The following is a 12,007-nucleotide window of genomic DNA, read 5'->3' on the forward strand; positions in this document are numbered from 1 at the left end:
AGGGCTCTGAGGTGAGGCCAGAAATTAGGAGTTCAGGGTGCAGGAGGGGGCTCCATGCTGGGGCAGGGGAGTAGGGGGCAGGGTGGGCGGGGGGGCGGTGAGGGCTCCGGCTGGGGTTGCAGGCTCTGGGTGGGGCTGGGGATGAGGGGTTTGGGGTGCAGGATGGTGCTCCAGGCGGGGACTGAGGGGTTTGGAGGGCAGGAGGGGGATCAGGGCTGGGGCAGGGGCTTCGGGTGTGGGAGGATGTCAGGGTGCAGGCTCCGGCCGGCCTGCATTTACCTCAAGCAGCAGCATGTCCTACCTCTGGCTCCTATGTGGAGGCGCAGCCAGGTGACTCTGCACGCTGCCCTGTCCGCAGGCACCTGCCCTGCAGCTCCCATTGGCTGTGGAGCCTCCTGTTGCCCTTACACATAGGAGCCAGAGGAGGGACATGCCACTGCTTCTGGGAGCCGCGCAAAGCTACAGTATGCCCGGAGCGGGGCAAGCCCCCAGCCCCGCTCCCCGGCTGGAGCACCGGAGCAAGACAAGCCCCAGACTCCGCTCCCTAGCTGGAGCTTGAGCGCCAGAGTGAAATGGTCTGACAGGCCAGCCGCGGCCCGCAGGCCGTAGTTTGCCCACCCCTGTTCTAGTGGATAGGGCACTGGAATGGGACTCGGGGAACCTAGATTCTATTCCTGCTCCTGCCTTGGATGAGTCACTTCACCGCTCTGTGCCTCCGTTTTCCCAGCTGTAAAATAGGGATAATTATAATGGTCTCCTTTGGAAAATATTTTAAGATCTACTGATGAGAAGTGGTATATAAGAGTTAGGTAGTGTTGTTGTTATCTATTCTTAGTTTCTCCTCTATAACATAAATCATATAATTTCACTTAGTAATTGCTGCAGTGGAGGGAATTACTCTTCTCTGTCATTTAAGTGTCAACTGGTTAGGAATTGCAGTTCACTCTTTTGCCATTTGTATAAGATCAGCAAATTAAAAAAAAAAACACACAACGTCATACATCCCCATCCCTGTCCTTCACTGACTCACATGTTTTATAACATTGCAGTGTGACAGCACAAGCTGTGGTTGGGACCAGAAAGAAGTTCTCCTACGTGGACACCCCAAAGAAATAATGGCCTCCAGCTTTTGTGTGTAATTGTAAACGTGGTCCAGGCTTGCCAAAAGCGTCTCTGTAATTCGCAAACCGTTTGAACACTCTCCCCTTCTCACAGGTTCTGGAGAGAGATTGTATGGGTTTGATTTGTAACCATGCAAAACTGAGTGGGTTTGTTCACTTTCACTTCTAAACAAGACAAAATACAGTAGTTCAGCTGAGTTTCACTTTGACTTTAAAGTTCATTCAAACCCCAGACTCAAAGCAAAGCTCAGGGATGTCAACTCATGTAAAATGAAACTAGGATGATCAGATGTCCCGATGTTGTCAATAGTCCCAATAGTAGAGGCTTTGTCTTATATAAGCAACTATTACCCCACCCCCACTCCTCCATCCCAATTTTTCACACTTGCCACGTGGTCACCCTTAATGAAACAAACCAAAAATTAATTGAGCCTCCTGTGAACTGGAACCTGTGAGTTTTGCCCTGCTCTATCTGAGACTTTCATCCACGTTATTTCTCTTTTCAAAACTACTCATTTAAATCAAGTAGGTACCAGTTGACTACCTAGAAACTCGATGTGTTTGAAAAATAAGTTTCAGGATGTCGTAATACACAGTTTACTGGTGCCTCTCATGTGAGTATCTCATGAAAATATATATTTCTCCTCCATAATTCTAAAGGGAATGGTGCATGTTTGTGTATCTTCACACCATGGAGGCAGTAACTTACATTTATTTCCTAACTATCCATATTTGGAATATTAGAAAAGCAAATTCTGAATATTGATTCCAGATATAGTTTACAAAATAGAGAGCTCTTGGCATGTTGTAATGACCTCTGTTGACTACATGACCAATGAAAAATACAGTGGTCTTTAAAAGGAAGAATTCAGACTAAGCATGCCACAGTGTTCTCTTAGAGGAAAGCCAAGGGGGCAGCTGCACACAAGAGCAAGATTAAGATCCATCTGACTAGAGCAGATTATTTTGAGTGTTGATTGTCATCCCAGTAGTTTAATCAGTGGCATGGCATGTTGTGCAAAGGGTGCCAATCTTCTCTCATATATGTGTTGGGGGCGCTGACGTGCTACAGAGTTTGGTCTGTGAGAGATGGGTAGGAAGGGTTGATAGGCTGATGTTTCCTCACTACTTAAATGTCTCTGTGGTGGTTTAATGCAGCAGCTTAAGCACTGGGCACACAGGCAGCCGTATGCTTCACCTTCTCAGCTGGAAACAGACCATGATCACTGTTATCACGGAGCACATGGGTTTTTTAAAGGAATAAAGACAAAATAGTGGTATGTTTCCAGAATGAGGGGGCAGGAAATCCTTGTGACCTTGTCTAGACTGTTCTGATTTTCATGGACCAGACACAGAGAAAAGCGCTACTTGAATAACAGAGGGATGACCCTGCTTAAAAAAGGCTGAAAAACACTGGCTCAGAAATGTAAATAAAAATATTTCTTATCTGGTTTGATAAAATTAAAGATAAGACACCATATACTGTAGATCAAAGTAGCAAAATATGCTTTCGCTCTGTGTCCAAGAATGTGTCCTCTTTGTCTAGAAACCAGCAACTGAAAATTGGTTTATTTAAAAACTAGTTCATTTATTTTGATAGCAGAATACAGTTTTAAAACTTAATTAATTCCTATAGCAAGAGTTTGCAATTGATTTCTATCCTCCTGGAAAAGGAACCATACTGTATGAATGGACAAAACAAGGTTAATCGATATATCACTAGTAAAAATCCCTATGGAAGGAATACATCTTAAATATTAATTGTACTTAATTTTCCCCATCACTGAAGTTACAAGGTTCTCAAGAATCAAAGGTTAATTCATAAAGGTCTTTATTTTTCTTCTCTTATGAATAGATCCCTTCTAAGTACATAGTGAATAAATGTATGCTGTACCAACTTCCTCCTTAGAAAGAAAATCCTTGGTAAAAGAGCTTTCAGTCTTTGTCAGAATAATTCTGAGCTCTGCAGGTAGTTCACATTGTTCAAGCTGTTAGTTCGCTATGAGTTTTACACATAGGCTCTATGAACTGTAAGTTGGGCATTTGTGATTCTCACCCTGATTCCACAGCACCTTCCAAGGACACACACATAAATATACAGGACTTGTTTGGTGGGGACAAGAGTCCTAATAAAGAAAAATGATTGGTTCTTGAGTTTTAATATCATCAGCTCCTGCTGTCACTCAGTGCTGTCCTTAGATGAACAGCCTGAGAAGCCCTTCCTGTAGATATTTTGGTAACTAAACTCTGGTTCAGTAGGATAGGTGATTAATTCTTTGCGTGTAACTGCCAAATCCTTTCTAAGTGGACACAGGAGACTTTTTTTTAAAAAGAGCAAAGTCCTTGTTTTTAGCCCAAGCTTTGAACAGACGCTTTTGTGTCATCGTCTGATGTGATGTCTGTGACAGGCACCGTTTTTCTACAGGGACCATGAAGAAGCTGGTGTGCAGACAATCATCCTAAACAATCTATGTTTAGAACGCTACATAATTTAGCCTAAAAAAATAGTCAGTGTGTGTGTCTGAGAAGCATTTCTCTCTACTTAGCTGTCTGGCTATCCAATTATTTTGAAGAGGGGACTCTGTCTACTGTGATTTTTTTTTTTCCACTACTTCTTGTCTTTCCAATTAGGACTGTCTGACTAAAACGTAATGTCTGCCTCTCTGAAATGTTGACTTCTCTCCATGAAATTAGCTTATTGCTTACCACTGGTTTTGCTTCTGCAGGGTGTAGAATGGTGTGGGCTGAAGCTCTTCACTTATGCTTCTTCCTGACTATAAAAGAAATGCTACTTGTAATACCTTATGTAGTGAACTATATAGGAGTGGACTAAATAGGGGTGTGTGTGTGTGTGTGTGTGAGAGAGAGAGAGAGAATGAATAATTTGGTCCATATGTACTGTGCATGTGCACACACACACATATTCCTGTGTGTATAGATAAAATATGCATTGGTTTTCTAGCTGCCTAAGGTACAGTTTAGTATATTAATTTTCAAAATATCTTTTAGCAATACTTGACACACTCAGTATCTCCATTCAGTGAACAGTGTTGCTGCCTGTAAGCAGGTGTTGTTATTTTGGTGATATTTCTTCCAACTTGGTTTCCTGTAGAGAGATATACCTATCTCATAGAACTGGAAGGGACCCTGAAAGGTCATAGAGTCCAGCCCACTGCTTTCACTAGCAGGACCAAATACTGATTTTGCCCCAGATCCCTAAGTGGCTCCCTCAAGGATTGAACTCACAACCCTGGGTTTAGCAGGCCAATGCTCAAAGCACTGAGCTACCCTCCTTTAGGGTGACCAGATGTCCCGATTTTATAGGGACAGTCCAGATATTTGGGGCTTTTAGGCACTGATAACCCCCCCATCCCCGTCCTAATTTTTCACATTTGCCATCTGGTCACCCTACCCTTCTTAGAGTCCAAGGGTGAACTCCTGGGCCCATTGAAGTCAATTACAAAACTGCCTATCACCCCAAGGGGATAAAAGACCCAACTGTCCCACAGTTCCTCTCTTCTAGCAGCTGGGAAGCCTCTCCATGCTTCATGTATCTTACAAAGTTCAGTTTGCTGTTTTTATTGTTCTGGTAGTTGTTAACAGTTCATCATTAGAGAACCTGTTGAACTGTTATTTTGGCTTCTTGATGCTTCCTATGGGATCTATTGAATTACTTTTTTTACCCTGTGTAATCATTTTCTGGTGCTTGTTGGTCTATTTGGGCTTCATTTACTGTTCACTGTCTTGTCAGATAATCAAGACAAATAACCAGGCTTTCAAAAATGCAAAGCCCTTGATAGCAAGATGTGTGTTACAGCTTATTTAGACCCGATACTCAGCAAAATGCACAAAGTGTAAAATTTTCCAAAGGGCCAAAGTGACTAAGGGTATGTTTACACTTTGAGCTGCAAATGTAAATTCCAGCTCGAGGAGACATACTCTCGCTAACTCTGATCAAGTTAGTGCACCAAAAATAGAGTAACCACAACAGCGCAAGCAGTGGCCGAGTGACTTGCTGTCCTGAGAACATACCAGTCAAAGATGCTGTGCATGTACTCAAGGTGGCTAGCCCCTCTTTCCACGGCTATATTCTATTTTTAGCATGCTAGTTTGATCAGAGCTAGCACTGGTATGTCTCCTTGAGCTGGAATTTATTCCTCCAGCTCGAAGTGTAGATGTACCCTAAGGCTCATTTCAAAAGTGTCTTAGGTACTTAAGAGTCTAAATCTCACTGAAAGTCAGTGGGACGTAGGCTCCTAAATATCGACGTCACTTTTGAAAATGTTATCCATATTGTATAGCTATTAGGTCTCTTGTAAGAGATTTGTTATGTTAAATGTAGAGGGTGATCAAAGCAGAAGATAATATCATCTGGAACATACATATAAACATAATACTATAGAAGATGATTGGGCATTGGGTCTGAACCCTTCTATTCCGGTATGGAGAACAGCCCTTAAGCACTAATTGACATTAGAGGTCAATTGGACATGTTCAAGATGATATGATGATCATTCTGGGATTTCAGTGTGTGAGGAAATGCAAGTGTATTTAATATATACAGCTGTTCATAATGTTTTGTGAAACATTAGATGTTGACTACTTGTTTTTATTTTTTTATCTTTAGAAATATTTAATCAAATCTAAAAATCTAATTACTTCCATCAGACACAAGACCTTTTATAAGCAGAGTTATAATAGACACCAGGGCCCAGGCCTTAGTATCTTAAAACTGATCATCACACAGTATATATCTAATAGGAAACAAGTTGCATGATGTCAATATAAATCTCACCCATCCTCCAGGTACTCAGTGTCTCCTGACTTGAGGAACAGAGAACTTGCAGCAGCACAACCAGTGGTTATGTTCTCTTGTTTGGAGGGGAGGAAAAAGTCATTTCAGGGCCTCTTTCACTTTAAATCTGTCCTGTGCAGCTTGAAGTTGCTTCCTCCTGGTTCATTTTTTGTGTGCTGCAGCTGACAGGAGAGCATATGGCACTAGGGATTTGCCCTTGACTGTGCTTCCTTTTTGGCAAGCTACGCCTTGGTTTCTCACAGAGCACACAAAATCTCAGCAAACCCTATGCATTATTTTATGCACCCCTTGCTCACTCTCTGATACATGCCTGAATGGACAGATAAGGCCAATTACTTTTTGATGTTTTGGTTAACTGGACATTGCTTTAAAATTGCTGTTAGAATTATGCTGTTTGATTAGTTCATCTGTCCTTCTGGTGCCCTGATCACCATGGTATCTAGGCACCAAAATAAGAATTATAACGTGTTTGGGCAGAACCTTAGCTGGTGTAGATAAGGGGAGCTTTATTGACTTTAATGGAAGTTCTCTGACTTACACCAGATGAGGACATGGCTCTCTGTCATCCTGAACATAGCATATTCTCCACTCCCCGTTCATGTGTAACTCCCTTCTCTTCATGTGTCAGTATATTTATGCCTGCATCTGTAATTTTCACTCCATGCATCTGAAGAAGTGCATTTTTTACCCATGAAAGCTTATGCCCAAATCAATCTGTTAGTCTTTAAGATGCCACCGGACTCCTCGTTGTTTTTGTGGATACAGTCTAACACTGCTACCCCTCTGATTCATGAGGGGTGTATTTCACAAGACTCCTTTCTTTGGGAAGAAATCTATAGGAGGAAGGGGACTTGCCAGCATAAATGTCACTGCATCCTTTGAGGAAAGGCCTCTTCAGATGTGTCTTGCATTGTGCCCTAAGGGTCTGAATTTATTCCCGCTGAAGTTAATGACAAAATTCCCATTGTCTTCAAAGGTGCAGGTTCAGGCCCTTTATAGGAGGTAAGGCATGAGCTCATCCTGATCTGGCATGGGAAGGTTTCACGGCCAAATGCCATTCACTGACAGTGCTCCTTCAAATCTCTTTCGTCTTCCCTCCCTCTCCCCCCCCCCGCATGTGAATTATACCCCATTCTCCTCATCCTTTCTAATTCTCCCCAAAACACTTGGCTCATGTGTTTGAAGAAGCAGTGAGAGTACAGAAGTGCACCTCAATAAATCAGTCTGTATCCATTTGTATCAACAGTCATGTTACAACAACAAGCGGAAATCTACAGTGTTGTGGCTCTCTTGGTTTTCAGATACTAATGGGACTTTTGCCATTGACTTCAATGGGACAAAGATTTGGCCCAGAGAGTAAAAATAAATGCTATAAAAGGCACACGACCTTTCAAAATTGCCTTGGCGTTTATTTTTGTATTTAATCGTACTTTTGTCCTTACACTGTAGCTCTTGAAAGAAAAATATCAATGAGGCAAAGCAGAGAGGAGCTGATAAAACGAGGAGTCTTGAAGGAAATCTATGATAAAGGTAAGAGATACTTGTCTACTCAACTTTAAATTGAAAATACTGTAAGTACAGTCTTATGGCCTGATCTTATAATGTTATAATACCAGTAACTTCAATGGCGTTAACTCGTGGTTTACCTAATGAGATCCAAATCAGGCCTTCATACTTCTGTTTTAATTTTACTTAGGTTTGCCACTTTGAATAATTGTAAAAATCATCTAATGAGAGTTAAAAATTAAACGTACATAAAGTAGCTGAAGGATAAATTATAGCAGTATATGGCAATCACTCTTCTCTTGATAACAAGGACATAATGAAGAAAAATGGAATGACCCCATGTTGGCTTTTGATATCAACATTCTGGTTGAGTCACTGCTGGATTAACTATTGTGGAAAGGGAAATCATTTACATTGCTTTGGATTGCTTAGAACACAGGGCACCACAGATTCCTATGGCATATCTGAAAATCCATAATATTCATGACCTGGATACTTCACAAATGTGACAAGAAAAATAACATTCACACTCAAGAATGAAATTTCATTGCTTTATGTCATCCCATTTAAGTAAGGCAACAAATACACATTGCCTATTACGTATTTGTCAGTCGTCTAACCTCTCCTTCAGTTTGTTCTGTTTTCTGTGTAAAGAGCACAAAGGCAATAATTCAGCCAAGCACTTAAACTCAGAACCACAAAGGTACTTAGTTGCCTAAACCCCTGATTTAGGCACCTAATTTCTCTCATCCTATGGTGCCTTTAGGTGCCTACATCCCAGTTTTGGCTCCACTGTGGCTATGGGAGGCCCAGGTTCAATTCTCCCCTCTTCTAGATGGAGAGAGAGGTTTTGAACAGGAGTTTCCCACCTATTAGAAAAGTGGTCTAGCCACTAAGCTATGGGATTTTCTGATGTTGGGGCTCCCTCGATCTCTCCAATTGAAGCTGTTCCATTGTGGATAAATAATGAAAGAGTGATTGGAGTGGGGGAACTGGACCCCGGGTCCCCAGCGTCCCAGGTGGATGCCCTAACCACTGGACTGCAGAATCATTCTCTCTGGCCCAATGGCTGTTCCACTGTGGATAAATACTTAAATAGGCCACCTCGTCCTCCTCCTGGCATCATTTTGTGTGGAGTGAGTCAGACGCCTAACTCATTCCCATCCCACAGATTGCAACCATTTAAGTGAATTCAAAAAGTACAGTGTTTTGTAATTAAATTACAAATTTTAGCTTGTTCATTTTTGCCACTTTTTAACACTTTATTTCTAGCAGTACTTCTGCCCTACTCTTTGCCCTTATTTCTGTGAAGTCAGCTCAGATGCTACTTCACTGTGGAAGCTTGCAATTCTTATCCACTTAACTAATTTTATATGTAGCCTTGGGTGTTCCACATGGCAGAATGATTTGGTTTAAATATGTCACCAAGAAACATGAATAACTCCTTCCAATGATTAAAAAATTAGTCTATTGGACTAAATATGTCATCAGACTAATTTCTATGTGGACGGAAGGGGGGTTTGAACTTGGGCTCTAACCTGAGTCTCAGCCGAGGCTTAGTGTGCTGTGTAGACATACACTAAATTGATCTGTCCAAGAGATCTCTTCTCTCACCATGGTACAGAGCTGCAATTGAGATAAGCAGAAGCACTAGAGCTGGAATCCGATTGAATTAGGACCCCTCTGCATTAGAACTTACTCCCCACCTTGCTCCGGGCTAGGCTGAATCTGATGACCTTTAAGACATGTTGCAGAGCTCATCTTTTTCCCCCCTGAACATTTTAAATGGGCAGGGGAGACTTGTGAGGGTGATTTACTGTTGAAATATAATTCTGTTGAATACTGTTGAAAGATAATATCAACTGTTAATTTGCCTGGTTTGCTAGTTGGGGATGCTTATAAGGGCTGGAATTACTGCAGTCTAGTTATAATGGAGTGCATTTTTTTTAAATTTTTTTTTATTTTTTGTATTTTATGTTATCTCAAGGGGTCTGTCAAGGCTGATTCCCCACTCTAGCACTTTGATTGCAGAAGGTGGGGGCCAGCAAGAATTCTAAAAATTAATACTGGCCACTCCAAGCTGGTATTAAACTCCCAAGGTTACAGCTTCTCTCTGACCTTGGAGGGGTGGCTGCTGCCACCACCCAAGTGTAAAAAAAACCCTTGGACCTAGGAAGGTGTACTTGGGAATTCCTCCCTGTGGGGTACCTTCAAGCCCTTTTAACTCCTTCCCCCCCCCCCCCCGGGAAAAGCTGAGAAAAAAAACAAAGGAAATCAGCTGTTGCCACCAGCTAATTAAACAACATATGCACAAACCTCTTAGGACAAAAAACTCATCCTGTTCTTAAAAAAAGGTAAATTTTATTAAAAACAAAAAAGAAAGAAAATACATCTGGAACTTAGGCTATTGCTAGATTTAAAAAGAGCAAATATAATAATTAAGCATGAAGAATGGTTTTCTTGAGGTCCAGCTTAAAGGTTACAAGCAAAACAAACGCCCCTGGGGTTAGCACAGAGAAGTCCACAAGCCATAAAGAAATAAGAGATAAACCTAATCATGTCTTCCTAGACATTCCCTGATCTACTTACATATCTGGGTTTCAGATAAGTAGTTTCGACGTGTGATTTGATGATTTTTTCATACCTGGTTTAAAGCTTCTTACAGCATTGCTGCTCTGCGTCTCCTCCCTCCGGAGAACAACAGACAGACAAATGGAAAGCTTTTTCCCAATTTTAAAAAGTTCTAGCCTTCCCATTGGCTCTTTTGGTCAGGTGCCCACTCCCTTCCTTTTACCTATGGGCTTTTTTTTAACCTTTTACAGGTAAAACAAGTAGAGAACAGCTACTAACAAGGATTTTGTAGCTAACTGGCTGGCGGGGTGTCCATAAAAGGGAGTCGTCCCCCCCCCCCACACACACACACACATATACTTCATTTATCACAGGGTCTTAGAGCAGATGGATGGTGGGTGCTCTTTTTATAGGCCCTGATTCAGGAAAACACTTGAGCATATGCTTAAATCCATCCCTGTGTAGTACAGCATTTCAGCTTATGCTCAGTGCTGTCCTGTATAGGTATGCTTTCCTAAATTGGGACCATAGTACATGTATCTAAATAAATAAACAAACATACATATAGGTATATAGAGCCACTAAAGAGGGTTCTCTCTCTCTACACTGATAGCAAGAAAATCTAAGTGCAGAAGGAAAATCCCCTTCCACACACACTTATATGATGCTGTCTTCTGTAATGAAATACTATATCATCAAACACTATGACTATCATTAGGAACTGCATCCCACCACCTCTGAAAATCAGACTACTTTTATATGTCCCCAAATATGGATTTGGGTGCCTAAAATAGGGCACCTAAGTCTAAAAATGTATGCAATTGTGAGGGAAAAGAAATAATACATGGTATTAAAGTAATGACATACTGCACTTTGAAATACAGAATTATAAAAAACTCTGTGTGTGACAGAGAGAGAGCGCACGCGTGTTTACTGTACATGGTGATGTGTGGTGGTAAACAGTTTTTTTGGCATGAGTTTGCAATACCTGCTCACTATCCTGTATTGTACTACAAGGGCATATAAGGCAAAATCCCCATAAAAGAATATAACATATCCATACCGAAGGCTGGTAAAAGGGGAATTCAGGACAAAGAGGATTACATGAAATCCAGGGGCTACTGGAATAATTTATTTGTTTATAAGGTAACTAGTTGTTTGAATATATTGTTTATCCTGGCAGAAGCCACAAATGAGTTATTGTAGATCATCACAAACCTGTTCAATAAAACCATTTTTAACACCAAACAACATTGTTCATTTCCCCACATGCACATTTTAAATAAAAATAAAAAGATATTGGATTGTCATTTAAAGCTTTACAATATTTCCTGGTTGCAATTTTTTTTTTTTTTTGCATCCCTCTGCCTCTGCAGTAAGATTACTTTAGTTACCATAGACAGACTTCACAGTGGCTGAAATATTAGAATAAGGCTCCGTTTCTGCAAACACTTACATATGTGCTTGGCTTTATGTGCATGAACAGTCCCAGTGACTTCTGCTTCTGTCATTTGACATCAATGGAACTATTCACCTGCATAAAGATAAGCATTTATCTGTGGGCTTGGAGGCTTAATTTTTCAAAGTCCAAAAACTCTAAAATACCTTTCCTATTTATCAAGATATCATGTGACCTGCCAGGGACAGGTTAAAAATATGAGCCCCAGACCTGCAAATGGTCTAGGGGAAGATTTCCCATTGACTTTAATGGAAATCCAACACAGGAAACCATTTCAGAATTTAATCACTAGAATGTCATTGGAAAGACAAGATTCCTTTAAATTAATTATATATCTTTAAAATTCACTTTTCCAAGACTAAATATACTGTGTTACCATGATATTAGAATTTTTAAATATGTCTGAATGACATTTGTGAGGAAAGATGGCTTTCAGTATTAATATATATTAGTTTTTGCTTTATGCTTTGTAATTTGGTGTGAGTAGAAAATGCAGAATCACCATAATCCCATTACCCATTTCAACCCTTGCTC

The 12,007-nt window shown here is 40.9% G+C and overlaps 1 protein-coding gene across 25 annotated transcripts in view; it reads left to right on the plus strand.

Annotated features, from left to right (window-relative positions):
- Nucleotides 1–12,007, plus strand: part of PHACTR1 (phosphatase and actin regulator 1) — a 420,672-nt gene that overhangs the window by 305,181 nt on the left and 103,484 nt on the right. For all 25 annotated transcript variants that reach the window (XR_010598756.1, XR_256655.5, XR_256654.5 and 22 more), the window contains one exon: nt 7,387–7,467. Coding sequence is in view for 13 of the 25 variants with exons in the window: in XM_005305205.5 (XP_005305262.2) it covers nt 7,387–7,467 (81 nt within the window). In the remaining 12 variants the exon portion in view is untranslated. The remainder of the gene's footprint in view (nt 1–7,386; nt 7,468–12,007) is intronic.

The sequence above is a fragment of the Chrysemys picta genome, chromosome 2 (assembly GCF_011386835.1).
Source record: "Chrysemys picta bellii isolate R12L10 chromosome 2, ASM1138683v2, whole genome shotgun sequence".
NCBI classification, from domain to species: Eukaryota; Metazoa; Chordata; order Testudines; family Emydidae; genus Chrysemys; species Chrysemys picta.